General features: G+C 47.8%; 1 protein-coding gene across 3 annotated transcripts in view; it reads right to left on the bottom strand.

Moving 5' to 3' along the window:
- Nucleotides 1–1,102: 1,102 nt before the first annotated feature.
- The window catches only part of LOC107396770 (potassium voltage-gated channel subfamily KQT member 5), a 200,018-nt gene continuing 182,506 nt past the window's right edge, over nucleotides 1,103–18,614 (bottom strand). Inside the window, exons 10-15 of one of the 3 annotated variants that reach the window (XM_054734571.2) lie at nucleotides 18,610–18,614; nucleotides 6,741–6,849; nucleotides 4,029–4,160; nucleotides 3,764–3,871; nucleotides 2,933–3,059; nucleotides 1,103–2,383 (exon numbers count right to left, since the gene is read on the bottom strand). The exon at nucleotides 18,610–18,614 is cut by the window's right edge and continues 219 nt beyond it. In XM_054734571.2, the coding sequence (XP_054590546.1) occupies nucleotides 1,163–2,383; nucleotides 2,933–3,059; nucleotides 3,764–3,871; nucleotides 4,029–4,160; nucleotides 6,741–6,849; nucleotides 18,610–18,614 (1,702 nt within the window). In that variant the 3' untranslated portion in view covers nucleotides 1,103–1,162. The remainder of the gene's footprint in view (nucleotides 2,384–2,932; nucleotides 3,060–3,763; nucleotides 3,872–4,028; nucleotides 4,161–6,740; nucleotides 6,850–18,609) is intronic. The other 2 variants (XM_054734572.2, XM_054734573.2) reach the window with 2 other exon arrangements.

Here is an 18,614-nt window from a genome sequence, read left to right on the forward strand (position 1 = left end):
TTTTAAAATAGTTAAAGTTTAAATCTCCTAAAAGCAGAGTTTTCGTGTGTTTTCACTTTGGATAAAAGTGCAGAGACACAGAGTCTTTGAACGTGTGATGTACCAGCAGCTGACGAGAAGGTCTGATGTGTGAAGTAAGCCACCTGAATCATTGTGATGGGGCTTAAATGTAAAATGACTGTAAACCGAGTCAACCAGTCTGGCGTGTTCGGTGAGACTCGCCCAGAAAAAGAGCCGATGCTCAGAAAAATGTAAACACCTAAAACCTCTCAGACCCTGGTTTGTGCCCGTTGACAGCCTTGTGTTGACAGATGTGATCCTTTGGTATAGTTTTAGTGATGAATTTGATTTAAATGTTTAAGTTTAATAGGATTCTCTTTAAAGATCAAGTTCACCAGCTGTTTTTTGTTATTTTTGAAAGACGGTCGGTCAATCTTGAGTTTAAGCTAAACAGAAACAGAGTCTTCTTCCCCTATTTCCTACATTGGCTGCCGATGGAAAATAGCCGATAAACACTCGGATTAGAGAAGTCAGTTGGATCTATGTCACGCTGCAAATTAGCATCTTGACTCGTGACGGGCGGGAACTGTTGTTGGTTTAGCGTCCAGGAAACTAATGACTAGCAGAAGCTAACCATTAGCATTAGCAACTCCAACACACTGCAGAATCCCTTGATCAACGTTGCAGAGCAATCTGAGTCCGTGGTAGAGTTGCGTTGCTGTTATCCAGTCAGGTGAGATGTTCAAATATCAGGAAACAAGACTCCAAATCCTGCTGTCTTCTTATCACCTCGGCTCCGAATAACTTCTAGTTCCTCAAACAGGAGCGCCAGAGCTTCTTTACCATAGAGATGGACTCACAAGGCATTCATTTATACTAGAGCTGCAGATGTGTTGATGAAACAGGTGAACTTGGTCTTTAACAGAGAGCATCTGTTTGGTGGGTCGGGATCAGACATCAACCTGAACATCACAAAGGTTTTGATCTTCCTCGTGTCTCAGACCAGACAGAACATACATTTAAACACGGGGACATGCTATGATGACTAAAGTAACCAGGCTGTGTGAAAATACTGTCAGTCGACCCCCCCCCCCCCCCCCCCCCCCAAAAGTGATCAAAACTTGAGGTGAAAGGTCTGAATCACCAGAACATGGCGGCAGGTCTATTTTAGCCGTACGTGAGGCGTGTTCATCAGTTCGGTGCTGTCTGTGGAGGGGGAGGAAGTGGGAGCTCTGGTCAAGATCCCGGCGGAGTCCTGGGACCCTGTCCCCCCCCTGCCTCCTCTCCTCAGGAGCTCTGAAGAAAAGGTGTGAGCATCTGACGTGTCCTGTGGGAGAAAGTTAAATCCCTGCACCTTCATGTCCCTGTCGCTGATAAAGAGGTCCTCCTCACCCCACCTGCTTTCACTCCCCATTGCTGAAACTCCACCTCCTCCCCCAGGGTCCTGGCTGCATATGTGGGAGCTGATGGGTGAGTCGCTGCTTGTACTCGGGCTTGGAGATGACAGGCTGTGACTTTGATGGGCGCCGTGACTGGGGGATACCTGCATCAGGTCCTGCACAGACATGGACTTACCCAGTCCTCGGTCTGCGTGGATGGGTTTTGAGCAGCAGCCCGGACCTGGAGGAACCACAGGTTCCAGCTCTAGGCTCATGTGTCTCCTCCAGGAACCTTCCTCTTTGGGATCCACCCTCCTGTTGGTGCTTCTCTGTAACTGCTCCAAAGTGTTCAGCTTCATCTCAAGCCCAAGGTCCTCCGTGCCCTCCATTTGCCTCCCTAAACCTCCACAGAAGTCCTGGATTTCAGGAGACACCTCATTGGAGATTGCTAGCATCAAGTTTACTGGTCCACCGCTTCGACCAGAAGGAGGGGGCGGAAGCCTCGCCAAAAGGGGAAACTCTCCGTCTCCAACTCCTCGGCCTCCAGAACTGCTGGTACTGTTCGGAGTGAGGAGAGCGGGAGAGTTCCCCGCAGCGTCGTCTGGGCCACTTTCAGATGACGTGGCATAAACTTGTTTATGATGATGATGAGGCAGCGGCGGTGGGCTAAAACAGGAAGATGCAGGACCAGAGGGAGGTGTGGAAGAGGAGGTGTTGAGGTTGAGTTCTTTTGGAGGAGCCAGAATGAGATGGAGACCCCCCTGTGATAGTTGAGAGCTGGTGGAGGAGCATGTCACAAAACCACCAGCAGGAGGAGCTCCACCGCTGCTCGCCCGAGTGGAGCTGGACAAGTCCTTACAGAAGACGGAGGAGTTGTAGTCAGACGTCTGCTCCAGCTCGAACAGAGGGAGGGAGGACAGCGTGACGGCTGAAGAGGAGCCTTTACGTAAGACCTGGCGATAAATGTCAAGCAGCGAGTCCAGCTTCGACTCGATGGACTGGACCTGTGAGAGAAAAACACCCAAATCACTTAAATCTTAATTATTCTGCTGCTTTGTTTGCTTTTGGTTTGAGGAATAATCATTGACCAAGACCAACCCTTTCTGAATCAGAGGACTCCAAAGCGCCTTACATTACAGTGAATCATTCATCCATTCACACGCTGTTGGTGATGAGCTACAACGTAGCCACAGCTGCCCTGGGGCGCACTGCTGTAAGGGATCCGTGCTTCTGGGGGAGCCCATCACCCTTTCAGGGGAGCCAAGCTCCCCCTAGCTCCCCCATGACCTGAGCCCTGTTGTTAGTGCGACTGTGAAAAGCGCAGCTTGTTCCTGCGGCGCAGGTAGACGTTTCAGGGAAAATAACGTTTAAAATCCTCTTGAAATTTTCAGCTAAAGTGCTACGAGAAACAAAACCTCTCCATGCAAGCTAATAGCTGTGCTCTGCTTCCGGTATCTCACTGGATGTCGTTTGCATCATCGTTTCTACATTAGCCGGCCCAGGAATAAGGAATAGCCGAGTAATAACAGGTGTGTCTTCCAGGTGCCACTCACCTGCCGCTCCACCTTACAGACACGACCCAGCATGCTCATGTCCTCCAGGATGTCCCCTTCAGACAACAGCTTCTCTCGTATCTTCTTGTCCAGAGGGATCTGACCCTTCCCGAGGATTTGGTCCACTCTGGTTACACAAGACACACAAACACAAGCGAAGATTAGTGACAGGAAGAACGTCTGACGTGTTAGTGATCCAAAGCCCGAAGAACTACAGAAAAGTTAGAAAAAAACAACAAAGGAGCACTTTTTGTTATTTTTGTTTTGTTATTTTTGCGTTGTGTTAATTCAGTTAGTCTGAGTGAACGCCGCCGGCTCATGGAAGCTGTGAGAAGAAGCCAAAAGAAGCTTTGATGTTGCTTCTCTTTTCTTTCCTAATAAGAAGTTGAGGCAGCGACAGCAGGACGCAGCGTTGCAACAAGCCATTTGCACAAATGTGTCATTTTTGGGACATTCCAGGATCAAGCTGCAGATTCCTGCGGACTATTCCCAGAATTCCCACCAGAAATCAGCGTGGACATCACATTAGTGTGTTACACGAATCAGAAGCCAGAAAAGACGTGTTTCCTTCCCACCTCAGTCAATTAAAGTCACCTTTATTTAATCACCTGTAAGCCGCCTTTTCTTTCCGAGACGATTTTACTTAATTTGGTATTTTAGGAGCACACATTTTGTAAACAGGAAGTTAGGATGACTCTTCTGAAGATATTTGAATGCCCAAAAGTTAATGCCTAAAGAAAAAGAGGCTTCCTTTTCTCTCCTTGAATGGACTGAGGTGATTTAAAACCATGAGGAGGTGTGAATGTTTGAGGATGGTGGGGGCAGTCTAACCCCTGGATGGAGTTCTTCCTGCCCTGGATGTCAAAGACAGGCAGGGCGGGGGAGGAAAAGGTCTTCGCACGGCTGCTCAGGGCTCGGGTGCCAAGTATCATGTCCAGCCTGTGAGGGAAGCAAAAACATGCACACACAAAGGTACGTACATGCAAAAAATACAAAACATGTCAGAGTCATGCACATTTTCTTAGGATGTGCAAACATGCCAAGAGACACTTCCAGAGTCCTGAGAAAGCGTATGCAGCCGGATGATCGTTCCTACCTGGTCTGCAGACTCTTAATGCGGCACAGCATGTCCAAATGACCGGCCGAGTACTGCTCAATTACATCCTTCACGTCGTACGGACGCAGCGTCTCCTTAAACTTCTTCTTTGCTACGTGAAACTTCATTATCCTGCAGGAGGAGGGATAAGAGGGGATAGATAAAACGGCCACCAGGAGGAGCTCTGACCCAGCTAAGGTCCAGTACAACCTTCTAACAGGAGCATCGCTGTTTTCTCTGCTGTGTGGATGTAAAACAACTGATTTTATTCACCTGCAAAGCCTCAAGGCTGAAATCAGGACAAATTGGTGGAAAGTGGAGAAAAGATGGAGTCAGCAAGGGCAGACAGCAGTAAAACAAAGCTTTATGGCAAACTGGAGAAGACATCTTGATGAGAAACAGGCACAGGAACAGAACATCCTAGAACATTTATTAATAAACACCTCCTGGCTATGTGTGGGTTTCAGAACAGGAAAATAAAGAAATATACTCTTAAGAGTAAAATAGGTCAATAAACATGATTTATTGTCAATGTTATTATTCCACCTGCAACATTAATCACTAATTCATCCGTCTAGTGCAGTAGGGGTTGTATGAACTAGTCACTAGTCGACTTCACCGCTCTATAGTGACTTGTTATGCCTGTCATCGACTAGTCGCTGTCACGTGATAATGACCGGCAAGATGCAGTCCTCGGAAAAGACAGCAGCCTGCTGTCAGCAGGTGACAAGCTCCTGCGCGTCGGGAGGCAACGCGCTGTGCCAGAGCGTCGGTACCGACACCCGCCGTAAAACGGACATTTAACCAAATTGTGACCTTTACCCTCTTGCAATTTAACCTTCCCCTCACCCCCATCCTAACCTTAACCAGCTTGCGCATGCAAAGCTCTGATTGTTGACGCGCTCCAGACATCTGCGTCCTGAGCACGGCCACAGTAACATTATCACATCAGGTGTCGCCACCTCAAAAACTAATTTAACACGCGATCGTTCATGTCGGCTCATTTCCTTTTATGTTTTCTGTCTTTTATTCTTTTATTTGTACCTGATGCTTTTCGCTGCTGTGGATCGGGGCGCATCACCTGTTTTGTCCTCGGTGACGCACCGATCACTGATTCGGCTGCCAAACAGCAAGCACTCCGCTGTTTTAGCAGTCGGTAGATCTTTTAGAACTGCAGTTCAAAGGTAACTCATGAGGTGAATATATATGAACCCAGGTAGCAGTTTCTCTTTAGGACTGAGAGGAGATGCAGGAAGATAATAAACAGACAGGACAGAAAAATAGTCAAATAAAAACAAGCTAGTTTTTGTACCTGCTGGTTGCAACAAACAGACACCATTGAAGGTAATCAGAAGTGAGGAACAGAAAATGAAATAATTATTTTAATGTTTAGAGCAGCAGGAACTCCGAGAGGTTGCAGGCGCATCAGTGAGTTTGCGGCTGCTGCGCAGGGGGAGGGGGGAGAGGGCTGAAGCAGGGGAGGGGGGAGGGGGCTGAAGCAGGGGGAGGGGGGAGGGGGCTGAAGCAGGGGGAGGGGGGAGGGCTGAACAGGGGGAGGGGGCAGGGGGCTGAAGCGAGATGCAGCAACTACCGTTGTTAAAAGAGATGTGTTTAACACAGAAAATTTTAATTGTCAAAAACTCCAGCGAACCAACCGTATGACGTCATCAACGACTAGTCAAAGTCGACTCGATTTTCAAAAAAAAAAAAAAAAAGATTTAAAAAAAATTGTCATGCAGCCCCTAGTGCAGGCCATGGGTTCGGTAGGTTGATGTTACGAGCAACACTCTTCTATATTACAGGAGCTGATAGACCACGTGGATCCAGGTGTCAGAAATGGTGCTGCTTGGAAATAAACCTAAAAAAAAGGATAATAAAGTGGTTCTCTCACATTTTTCTAAAAACCACCAACAATAACACCAACGCCTGGACCGTCTGGTTGTCGGTGTTGCCGAACCGCCACACTTTCCTGGGTCCTCCATTCATTACGCATTCACGTACTTAGACACAGAACACCAATGGTGTTTTCTTTCTATTAATAAAAAAATGTTTGTGTTCATTTTTCTATGGGATGTTATTTGTGGAAAATTATACAAAAAAAAACTAAACAACAAACCCACAAATATATCTAAACATTCCTGGTATTTTTAGTGTTTTCCATAAAAAACAGAAACAAAAAAGCTGCCTAAACCTGCATTTTTTATTTTATGTATATTTAAAAAAACATATCATTCTTTTTTAGTCAAAATCATTGAGAGAGGTGTGGAGGGCCCAACGAGCCACTTGTGGCTCCAGGGCCGCAGGTTGCAGAACCCTGATCTAAAGTATCTTATGATTATTGTGAATTTGGTAAACTACCTTTAAGCTGTCTCTTTGTAAAGTTTTTATGTGTCAACATGTTTACGGGCCAGAAAATGTCGAAAAGTGAAAAATCAGCCAGAATCCCAAAAATTTAAAACTAAAAGATCTGCAGGAAGAGTGGAGAACCGGCGCTCTTCTTCCTCAGCTTTCACGGCTTTGCAGTAATAACTCCTCAGTTCACAAATTTCCTTTCTTTGTAGACCAAGATCTCATTATGAGCTAAAAATAAAGGATTTATTAAAAGAAAAGCTTCCAGTCAATTGATCTCAATCGGGAGTGCGGCCTCACCGCAGCGATCCGCAGTCAGGCTTTGTTTCCTCTCAGGAGAAAGAAAATCTAACATCAACTAACCTGACGGCTCGGATGACGGTCTTCACTGAAGGCAGCAGGTCCTCCACCGAGATATCACAGTGGCAGCCCTTCTCATCAAAGCCCTCTTCTGCCGTGATGTTGGAGTCGGCTGCATGAAACCAAAACGAAGGATCAGAACGATGCAGGAACAACGAGATGAAAACAGCTTTCCAGGAACAACGTTCTTTTCAGAAATGTAAACTCATTTCACTTCAATTCAAAGATACTTTATTAATCCCAGAGGGAAATGAGAGTTTCAGTACACACAATTCAGAGATCAGACATACGTGGGCAAGACACATGACAAGAATTGGTGACTGTGGTCATTCGCAACCCTGAGTCGTGCTACTTTAATAGAGATCAGAGGGTTACATGAGGGTTGGTTCAGGTGGAGGGAACAAAAAGGCTCTTCAGAGTTACCCTCCACCAGGAGGACAGCTTTGCTCTGCAAAAAAAAAAAAAAACCACCTCAGACAGAAATGCAACAGACTTCAGACAACACAACATAAGTGTCCACTAGGTGGGGAGGTGGGTTGGGACTATCCCCACTTCAGTTCCTGCAGCCACCATAAGCAGCGCATGTCACCTCAGTGTGGATAGGGGGAGGAGCATTGAGGGTTGGAGGGTTGCAGTGACCCTGGAACGTTTCAGCGGACTTCCCGCAGTCCCGCCCAGGCTGGGAAAGGAGACAGAGTTGAGTTGCCATAGCGACAGCACATTCCACATATCTTCTGAGGGGGGAGTTTTCGTTGGAGCCTTGCAGGCTCAAGGGCGCCAGGTTCCGATTAGAAATTGTTTTGGGGCCAGACAGAGATCATTTCCTCTCTGTCTTACAGTTTGTTGGTCCTCAACCTCTCAAAATCCCAATAATGGACGTTAATCTATCCCAATCCGTGCGGATTCGTCCACTCTCTCCTTGATGACATCCATCTTTTGTGCCAATAATGAATCTCGGCCAAAGTTCCAAGCTTACGATTCATCTCGACAATTATGTGAGTCTGTGAATTCACAGCGTGGTGCAAACCATCTCTGAGCTCCGGGATCAGGCCAATATTCCTCGACAGCTTGTTAATTATCCCGTAAGCCAGGTAACCTCCAAGGCCAATGAGCAGGAAACCTGACACCAACACCATGAATATCCACACGTCTTCAGAGTCCTCCACAGACAGCTGAGATAAACAAATCAAGTTCCACTGTTTCCAGGAGTCCATGATGTGTCCAACTGGGTCTGTCCCGGTGGGGCATCCAGGAGCCCCTTCTCCCATTCTCATCGTTGGAAAACTTTTATCAATTGCGTTGAGAGACCAACTGACGAGATCCATTTTAGTGATTTTCAGTATCCAGAAAAATGCAGAAGCAGCCGTGCACCCAGCACACACACACAGACAAAGGTCCTTGAGGATAAGATATGGAGGAGAGGAGGAAAAAAGCGTCTGCACCCTCCGAGAGCCGGACATTTAAATCCAGCCTGCTTCCATTTTATATTTCCAAATGAATCTGTATCACATTTAAGAAGAAAACCATCTGTGTGGAATGTCGTCAGTGGAAGTGTATAAGGTGCCTTATACACTTCCACTGACGACATTCCACACAAACACACACTTAGGGCCGTGGGAGTGAGCACATTCAACGGCATTTGGCAGGGGGATATTTCAGCCTCCTCCCGAGTGCCGGTGCCCACTTCCAATTTTAAACCGCACTTAGACACTGATGGCTGAGGGTGTAAGTGGGGTGGTGCAGTGGCATCAGCTGGCATAGGCCGGACAATGCCTGCACTGCCCGCTCACCACAGCCATGGAATACACCTCATCAACACACAACACTATACTGGAAGAGGCGGAGGGAGACTAGGGGTCTTTGCCACCTCTGTTGTTGCTAGGCTTCCTGGGGCTGGAGGCTAGGAGGGAGATCTGGCCGTCTGGTTGGGGTCTGGGGTGGTGGGTTGCTGTGCTCAGCGTTGGGCGGGGGAGCTTGCTCATCAGCACCCCAGCAGAAAGGGTCAAACTCTGGTAACCGGTGATGGTTGTACCCAATGTGCAGCAGTACCGGGACCAGAGTGAATAGGGTGTGTATGGGGAGCATGAGTGGGTGTCCGGCGTGCATTTTTGTAAGTCTTGGGTTGTATGTGCATGTGTGAGCATGAGGGAGGGAGTGTGTGACTGTGTTTGTGTATGACTGTATATGTCAGGTGGGGCCTTTGGGTCCTCCCCTCTCCTGGAACTTCTCTTGATGATATAGATCTTTGTCCCCCCTCTCCCTGCCACACCTGGTGTGAGGGGTTGTGCCATGGTCTGCCTGAGTGTTCGTGGCAACCGGGTCTGGGGGTTTAAGATTTTGGCATCTGCCTGATAGATCCCGGTGGCTGCCTGGTGGGGTCTGGGTCCCTGGGCTCTGCTGGGTCCCCGGCGGGGGTGGTCGCCCCTGGGTCCCGGGTCGCTGGATCCCGGGCTCGGCCGGCTAGGGGGTGGGAGGCTGCGGGCGGGCCTGTGGGCTTGCCGCTGATATCTCCAGGGACTCTGCCGGCTGCTGGTTGTGGCCCCCCGGGGCGATCCTCTGTGCCTCTCGAGGGGGGCGGGGGCCTTCCTGGTTGCAGTCTCCTTGGGGTTCCTGCGTTCTGGGGCAGCGCCTGGATCTCTGGGACTTGGAGCTCCCCCCGTCTCCTGCGCATCTTTGGGGGGCGGATCTGTGGTCCCTCACACTCTCTGTTGGACGCTCCTATAGAGAAACCTTACATAAACAAGCGCGTGTACACACACAGGTGCTCACATGGTGCTCTCAAAAGTATGGGCTTGGGCACGTTCAACACAGGTCTTAAGACTATGGTGGGCACTTAATGCACTGTGATTTATTATAGTGATTCTTCAGTTAAGCAATGTTGATTATATATATATATTTTTTTTTCATCAAGTTGACGCAGTGATAGGTAGATCTTGTTGTATTGTTGTTGAGTCCCTTTGTGTCCTTTTGTTTTTGTTTTTCTCTTTTTCTGCAGGTCTAGAAGCAGACTCTTGTTCATTATTGTTTATTTTTGTGGAACCCCCCCCCCCCCCCTCTCCCCAACTTTTGTTTTCCTTTCTCTTTCACCTCTGTCTCCGTGTCTGGTCGGAATTACAAAGCATTCAACAACAATAACAATACAGTTTTAAGTATCAGGCGTGACATTAAAAGCAGACGCTTTGATGCTCCACCTGAGAGTAAATCTGTAAGGCTTGTCACCAGCATTCAGACATCAATTCTGCTTGCTTCACAGCCAGACAGGACACGTTAAAAAAAAAAAGAAGAAGAAAACCATCTGAAACAGCAAGTCACCCCTAAATTATTATTTACACACAAACTGCTTTCGTCAGAGGTACAGAATCTACAAACTGGTTCTGAGAGTTCAGATGGCGCTCGCGCGGGTGCACGCAGCGTGCTGCTCGTCCTCTTTACGCAATGGAACCTTGCGTTTTATTGGCTTTTATTGGCTTTTATGTATTTTTGTCGTCTCTGATGCTTATTTTGAATGGTGTGGCTTCTCTGGTGACTTATGATCGAGCTGCGCTGCTGAAGCTTCGTCCTCCTGTTGATGTAGCGGGTGCTGCGTGCTGGGAACCTCACGGGTGGCATTGTTGTTTAGACTGCCCGTGTGCTCTCTCCCCCCAAGCCGTGATGTGTCGGCCCTCTGTCCGCCCCAGCTCAAGAAGGAAGCATCGCAGAAGACGGGGAAAGCGTGGTAGCCGGCGCATGAGACGTGGGGCTGGACTTCCTGGATCCCTGAAGAAGCGGCTGGTCTGATTCGGCCCAGCTTGTGACCCGGTGGTTTTGAGACGTCTGATGGTTTACTCTGCGCCCTGCCTTGTGAACTTGGCCGGCTTTGAGGGTGAGCTGGCACCACGCCACTGCCAATTGGCTCGAGGACCTCGCCAGGGTGGGGTTTGTTGGGAGAATCTATGCTCGGTTACAGGCTCAAAGTTGGAGGAGATGGTGCCCGTGCGCGATCCCGGTGCTGCGTCCCTGCCGCAGACCCGGTTTGGTCTGGTCAGTGCCAGGTCTGTGCAGAACAAAACTTTTATTCTTCGGGATTTTTTTATTCAACATGACTTGAGTTTTCTGTGCATCTGTGAGTCCTGGATCCCGTTTGGTGACTCAAGCGCCCTGCTGGAGCTGGAACCACCTGGCTGCTGCTGTTTTAAAATCCCTAGATTGCGGGGCAGAGGTGGTAGGCTGGTTGTTTTGAAATCCAGCTTTCCTTGTAAACAGCTTACACCCACCATGTCATTTTCTTCTTTTGAACTGTGCATCTCCCCCTGCCTGCTCGATGTGCTGATTTATCGCCCTCCAAAGACTGACTAACTTCCTTAATGATTTCTATGATCTTGTGGCAGACTGCATCCTAAAATATGACTATGTATCAGGACAAGAACTCGGAGGACCCGTGATGACACCAAACACAGTAAAGCTCCTTTACAAGTCTTTACTAGATGTGGCGTTACCCAAGGAGGGCGAGGCTGGAGTCGGAGAGGAGGCATGGGTCAAAAACCAGAAAGAGGTGAAGCAGGTAAATGGAGCAGGTTAGAGAAGAGGTCAAAGACAGGCGAGGGTCGTGATGGCAGGCAGAGTCCTAGGCAGGGGTCAGGCGTGAAAACGAGGTCCAGAGGCAGTGATCAGGCAAGGTGAAAGGCTGGAAGATCTACTGACAAAGAGCGTTCAATAATCTGGCACTGGTTGGAGAGCAGGCTGAGTGTTATGTAGCAGGGGGAGCAGGTGTGTGGGATGAGCTGAGGACAGGTGCAGGTGATGGTAATTAAGTGGCTGAGGGCTTGATTGAGGAGGCAGCAGAGGCAGAGGAGGGTGTAAGCCTGGGAGTCATGACACTATTGTAATACCAATGCCCTATACACTGGCATTACTGGTTACTGATGCGGGTGGTGGTCTTTACATGTGTTTAAAAGAATTGTAGCTTGTGTTTATTTCCGATGATGTTTATTATTTCGTCGTGTTCCAAAATGTCCATGATCCATTTACTTGCAATTAAAGTGGTTTACAATGAATGCATTACTTGTCCCGATGACAGTCCGCAGAGTCCGTTACACACAGCTACAGTCCTCGCCACACAGTAAAAACCTGTTAGTCCCATCACAGCAACACCTGAGCCTAATCTGTGTTGGCTTACGTAGGCTGGTGCTTCCACAATCAATTGACCAATCAAATGAGGCCAAGCCTCCTCTTAGGTATGCAGAAAGAAAATGACACATATGGCTCCTACACGCCAGCCCCTAATTGCGCATGGCAGAAGACATAGCAATTACAATAACTTATATTACAGGAGCCATTATAAACAAAAAAAGAAACACAATATAAAGATATACATAAACCAAAAGACCTGTAATATCTTTTGAAACCTAAGTTCCCCCTTCACACACTAAACATAGCTTAGTTATTGGTCTCTCGATGATGTTAGTCTTGGTTTGAAGGCGAACTACTCGAACCAAGCCCTTCTTGTCAGGAAATGTTTTAAGGACTTTCCCTAACACTCATGATCCTTTAAGAGTGGTGTAGTCCATAACCACAACTATGTCTCCCACTTCTAAACCTTTTTTCCTTTTGATCCATTTTTGTTTTTCCTGCATTAGTGGCAAGTACTCCCTGATCCATCGCGTTCAAAACAAATCAGCAATGCACCTGTTTCCGCCTTCTCTTTACATAAAGATCCTCTTTCTCAAAGATACCTGGTGGAAGGACAGGTTTCCCTTTCATGAGAAGTAAGTGATTGGCCGTTAAAGCTTCAAGATCATTGGGATCCTCTGATAGTTTGGTTAGGGGTCGGTCATTCAGGATAGCCTCAGCTTCGCAAAAGATGGTATGTAGACCGTCATCATCTAACACTTGTTGACGCAATACTGAGTGTAGAACCTTTCTGATGCTGTGAATGAGACGTTCCCAAACTCCACCAAAATGTGACCCTGTTGGCGGATTGGAAGACCATTTTATCCCCTTTTGTGTCATTGCCTTTTCGATTTTTTTTGTATTTAGGGCACCTATGGCCTCTCGTAGCTCTCTTTCTGCTCCTATGAAGTTAGTGCCATTGTCTGACCTCATGTGTGTGACTTGACCTCTTCGTGCAATAAATCTTCCTAGAGCATTAATGCATGAATCAGTGTTTAAAGAGTAAGCCACCTCCAAACGCACTGCTCTGCTTGTCATGCATGTAAAAATCACACCGTAGCGTTTAACTACACTGCGTCCTCCTTGCACTTCTCGTCGTCGTCTTCCTCCGCTTATCCGGGTCCGGGTCGCGGGGGCAGCATCCCAACTAGGGAGCTCCAGGCCGTCCTCTCCCCGGCCTTGTCCACCAGCTCCTCCGGCAGGACCCCAAGGCGTTCCCGGACCAGATTGGAGATGTAACTTCTCCAACGTGTCCTGGGTCGACCCGGGGGCCTTCTGCCGGCAGGACATGCCCGAAACACCTCCCCGGGGAGGCGTCCAGGAGGCATCCTGACCAGATGCCCAAACCACCTCAACTGGCTCCTTTCGATCCGGAGGAGCAGCGGTTCTACTCCGAGTCCCTCCCGAATGTCCGAGCTCCTCACCCTATCTCTAAGGCTGAGCCCGGCCACCCTACGGAGGAAACTCATTTCGGCCGCTTGTATCCGCGATCTCGTTCTTTCGGTCATTACCCAAGCGAGGGATGGTAACAGGTTTCAATGGGGCTACTCTAGCCTTGCCAAATAGAAAGGACACATGTATCTCTTCCTTGTCATTATTGAGTCTGAGGTAAGTAGCTGTACCGTACCCACTTTTGCCTGCATCCGAGAAGTGATGCATTTGTGCGCCGATTACCTTTCCAAACCCTTCTGGCTTAAGGCATCTGCCGATTTGGAAATCTGCTAAACTTTCCAAATCTCTTAACCATTTCTCCCATCCCTTCTGGAAACCATCAGGTACAGGATCATCCCAACTACAGTTCAGTCTACACAGATCCTGCAAGAGTAACTTGGCAGGTAAAATGACAGGAGCTAGGAATCCCAATGGATCATACACTGAGCTGAATACTGACAGCATTCCTCTTTTGGTAGCAGGCTTTTCTTTCACCTTTGGTTTGAATATGAAGTTGTCAGTTTCAACACACCATAACATGCCTAATGCTCTACTCACAGGTAGATTATGTTTATCCAAGTCTAAGTCACAGAGTGTTTGATCTCTGTGGCTTTCTGAAATGTTTTGAAGCACATTTCTCTTATTGCTAGTCCACTGAGTTAAGGTAAAACCTCCCTTGCTGCAAATGGACATAAGGTCCTTTGCCATGGTGACGGCATCCTTTTCTGTTGGCACACTTTTAAGATCATCCATGAGGTGGGGTGGTGCGGTGGCATCAGCTAGCATAGGCCGGATGATGCCCGCACTGCCCGCTCACCACAGCCATGGAATACACCTCATGATCACACAACACTATATTGGAGCAGGCGGAGAGAGACTAGGGGTCTTTGCCACCTCTGTTGTTGCTAGGCTTCCTGGGGCTGGAGGCTAGGAGGGAGATCTGGCCGTCTGGTTAGGGTCTGAGGAGGTGGGTTGCTGTGCTCAGCGTTGGGCGGGGGAGCCTGCTCATCAGCACCCCAGCAGAAAGGGTCAAACTCTGGTTACCGGTGATGGTTGTACCCCATGTGCAGCAGTACCGGGACCAGAGTGAATAGGGTGTGTATGGGGAGCATGAGTGGGTGTCCGGCGTGCATTTTTGTAAGTCTTGGGTTGTATGTGTATGTGTGAGCATGAGGGAGGGAGTGTGTGACTGTGTTTGTGTATGACTGTATATGTCAGGTGGGGCCTTTGACTCCGCCCCTCTCCTGGAACTTCTTTTGATGATATAGATCTTCGTCCCCCCTCCCCCTGCCACACCTGGTGTGAGGGGTTGTGCCATGGTCTGCCTGAGTGTTCGTGGCAACCGGGTCTGGGGGTTTAAGATTTTGGCATCTGCCTGATAGATCCCGGTGGCTGCCTGGTGGGGTCTGGGTCCCTGGGCTCTGCTGGGTCCCTGGCGGGGGTGGTCGCCCCTGGGTCCCGGGTCGCTGGGTCCCGGGCTCGGCCGGCTAGGGGGTGGGAGGCTGCGGGCGGGCCTGTGGGCGGGCCTGTGGGCTTGCCACTGATGTCTCCCGGGACTCTGCCGGCTGCTGGTTGTGGCCCCCCGGGGCGATCCTCTGTGCCTCTCGAGGGGGGCGGGGGCCCTTCTGGTTGCAGTCTCCTTGGGGTTCCTGTGTTCTGGGGCAGCGCCTCGATCTCTGGGACTTGGAGCTCCCCCCGTCTCCTACGCATCTTTGGGGGGCGGATCTGTGGTCCCTCACACTCTCTGTTGGACGCTCCTATAGAGAAACCTTACATAAACAAGCGCGTGTACACACACAGGTGCTCACATGGTGCTCTCAAAAGTATGGGCTTGGGTACGTTCAACACAGGTCTTAAGACTATGGTGGGCACTTAATGCACTGTGATTTATTATCGTGATTCTTCAGTTAAGCAATGTTGATTATATATTTCTTCATCAAGTCGACGCAGTGATAGCTAGATCTTGTATTGTTGTTGTGTTCCTTTTTTTTGTCCTTTTGCTTTATTTTTTTGTCTTTTTCTGCAGGTCTAGAAGCAGACTCTTGTTCATTGTTTATTTTTGTGGACCCCCCCCTCTCCCCACCTTTTCCTTTCTCTTTCACCTCTGTCTCCGTGTCTGGTCGGAATTACAAAGCATTCAAAAACAATAACAATAAAGTTTTAAGTATCAGGCGTGACATTAAAAGCAGACGCTTTGATGCTCCACCTGAGAGTAAATCGCTAAGGCTTGTCACCAGCATTCAGACATCAATTCTGCTTGCTTCACAGCCAGACAGGACACGGTTAAAAATAAAAAAATGAATTGCAGCTTGCTGTAAAAAAACTGTCCCATCACAGCAACACCTGAGTCTAATCTGTGTTGGCTTAAGTAGGCTGGTGCTTCCACAATCAATTGACCAATCACATGAGGCCAAGCCTTCTCTTAGGTATGCAGAAAGAAAATGACACATATCGCTTCTACAACTATGTCCTATTTTGGGTGATTTTAACATCCATATCTGCTGTCCTGACAGTGAATCGCTTCTTGGTCCTCTTTTGTTTGCCATTTATCTGCTACCTCTGGGGTCAATCTTTCGTAAACATGGCCTATCATTCCATCTCTATGCTGACGATTGCCAGATTTACTCTCCATTGTGTCAGGAGAAAGGTCACTCTATTCAGTCCTTTGTCTCCTGTATTAACGAGGTGAAGTCTTGGCTAATGGCCAACTTTCTGCATCTGAATGAGGGAAAGACAGAGCTCATTGTTTTCCACCCCAACAGCAGGGCTGTGGGTTGTTATGTTGATCTTGGCCCTCTTTCTCCCTACTCAAAACCAGTTGTCACTAGTCTGGGGGGTGAAAATTGATGCTCACATTAACTCTGTGATCTGGTCCAGTTTCTTTCACCTGAGACTCCTTGTAAAAATCAAGCCGATGCTGTCGAGAGCCCACCTGGAGCGGGTACTCCATGCTTTTGTTATTTCTAGGCTTGATTACTGCAGCTCTCTATATGCAGGGTTGTGTCAGTCATCACTGCGTCGCCTACAGGTTGTGCAGAACAGCGCAGCCAGGTTCCTGACTGGGACCAGGAAACGGGACCTCATCAGTCCGGTTCTGGCCTCCCTGCACTGGCTTCCGGTTTGCTATCGCTCACAATTCAAAATCCTCGTCTTTGTTTATAATTTCTTCCAGGGTGGTGGTCCCCCCTATCTAGCCACCCTCCAGAACAGACATTCCCCATCACGCGCTCTGCGCTCCTCTGACCAAGGCCTGCTCGCTGTCCCTCGTTCTAGGTGTCATACTCGCGGGGACCGGGCTTTCTCAGTCCTAGCACCGTTACTCTGGAACCAGTTGCCACCCTCAGTTAGGCTGTCCCCATCTCTGCCAGTCTTTAAGAGTCGCCTAAAGAGTCACCTCCGCTTGGCATTCCCTGAACGTGTTTGAGTCAGGCCCTCTTTTACATTGATTTTATTTCCCTGTTTTCATTGGTCTCTTTATCCCTTGTTTTACCCATTTGTCTTCTACTTCAATGATTTACCTTTTTTCACTAATTGAATTGCTTGCTTTTAATTTTGATTTATTCATCATGTTTCACATTTCTCATGGACCATGTTTAGCGCCTTGGGCTTCCCGACAGGGTTCCGGAAGGCGCTTTATAAATAAAGCTTCGATTGATTGTTGTTTGTTTGTATAAATGAGCTGCTGCAGACATTATTTTCACATTTTAGTGAATCTGCCGTTGCTTCTGGCTAAAAAGTACCCAGTGACAATGGCGGTACCAGATCACGTAGCTGCACTGTACTGAGGCTCGGCCACTCACGAGTGTGGGTGGGGGTGCTGTCAGTCATTGCTCCAGATTAATAGATTAAATGGATTATAAACCAATTTCACTTTTAAAGACTTTTGATTGAAAAAGACAAAATACTTGAAAAATGGCTTAAAGACATTTTTCTGCTAAATCATCAAATATTGCAAGAAAAGTGAACTTTGGAATGCTGCCCCATTCTTAAAGAGATACTTTGCTACTTTTTCATATTTTAAATAATTTTCTTGAGCCAGTATGAGCTAAAATGAGCCTTTACAGGGTTAATGAAATGTCACTCAGACCCCCCACCGCCTTCTGTAGCCAGAACACCACATTTGCAACTTCAGCCTGGCAAGCCGCTCTTTGAGGAAAAGCTGAGCTGACATACCAGGTGCTGCAGTCTGGTTCCAGCACGTTTCCTGCATGTTTCATATCACAAAAACAGCTGATTTGTTTAATTTAGTGATGCATCACTCCTGCAGACACCAGTGAAGGCTGGGAGACATTTCAGCTGTTAGATAAAAGTGTAAAAAGATGAATGCACTGCGAGGAGATAGATTTCAGTTTTGATTCTACAAACGGACACTAGGGGGTGGTAAAAGCAAGCCAAAACTGCCTAGAACCCCTTTAAGAAACATGGCGAGTTCCTTCTGTTTGGGGAAGCCGCGCCCCTTTTTGGGGGAGTCCAGATTAAAATCAGGAGTAGGATTATGCTTCAAATCTGATATTATTTGGAAAAAAACAATTTTCTGTGTTAACTTTTTAAAACAATAAAAATAAAAATAAATTCCAAGATGTCCTCTTGTGGCTCACCCCTGACCTGATCAAAGAGACCCTGGTATCAGGTGAGGGGAGGAGTGTTCAGATTCCTGGTATCAAACTAATTTTGGGTGGAAATCAATTAATTTGTTGAAATGTCTAAACGGGCAGACGATGAAAATGCGACAACGAAGGATTTAAAGAGAGAACAACGTGGCTTTTAATTAAAAATGTATTATTATCTAGACACCAATTCCCTCAACCCATCAGTTAGGCATCTTAAACCTACTATGACATCAAGTGATCAAATGATGTCATTTCATACCTCAGCTGTAAATACTGCCAGAGAAGTGGGAACACTGTGACCTCAAAAGGGGCGGGGCTAAGCGATCTAATCTTGTTTTACGGTTTCAAGTTGAAATCTTTGCAGTGAAAAAATGTTTAACTGATTTCTCTCCGTCAGCTGCCTTGGCTGGAACCCCACCCCACTGTGGGGGTGGAGGGCGGCAGCAGCTTCCTCCACCCAGCGGTTTGTAGATGTATAAAATCAGCAGAGGTGGATGCAACATAAGTTAAATCTAAAAACATGGAGAAGCTTTCATTTGTTGAATTTTAGTTGAAAAATAAAAAAATAATTTTAGAATCTATTTCATAACAAACGTTTTGCACTTGTTTTTGTTCGTATCTGGTTATTGTTTAAGGTGGTTACTGCTCTAATCTGAATAATCTGCAGCCCAAGTGTTACTGACCATCA

Source organism: Nothobranchius furzeri, chromosome 6 (genome assembly GCF_043380555.1).
Source record: "Nothobranchius furzeri strain GRZ-AD chromosome 6, NfurGRZ-RIMD1, whole genome shotgun sequence".
NCBI classification, from domain to species: Eukaryota; Metazoa; Chordata; class Actinopteri; order Cyprinodontiformes; family Nothobranchiidae; genus Nothobranchius; species Nothobranchius furzeri.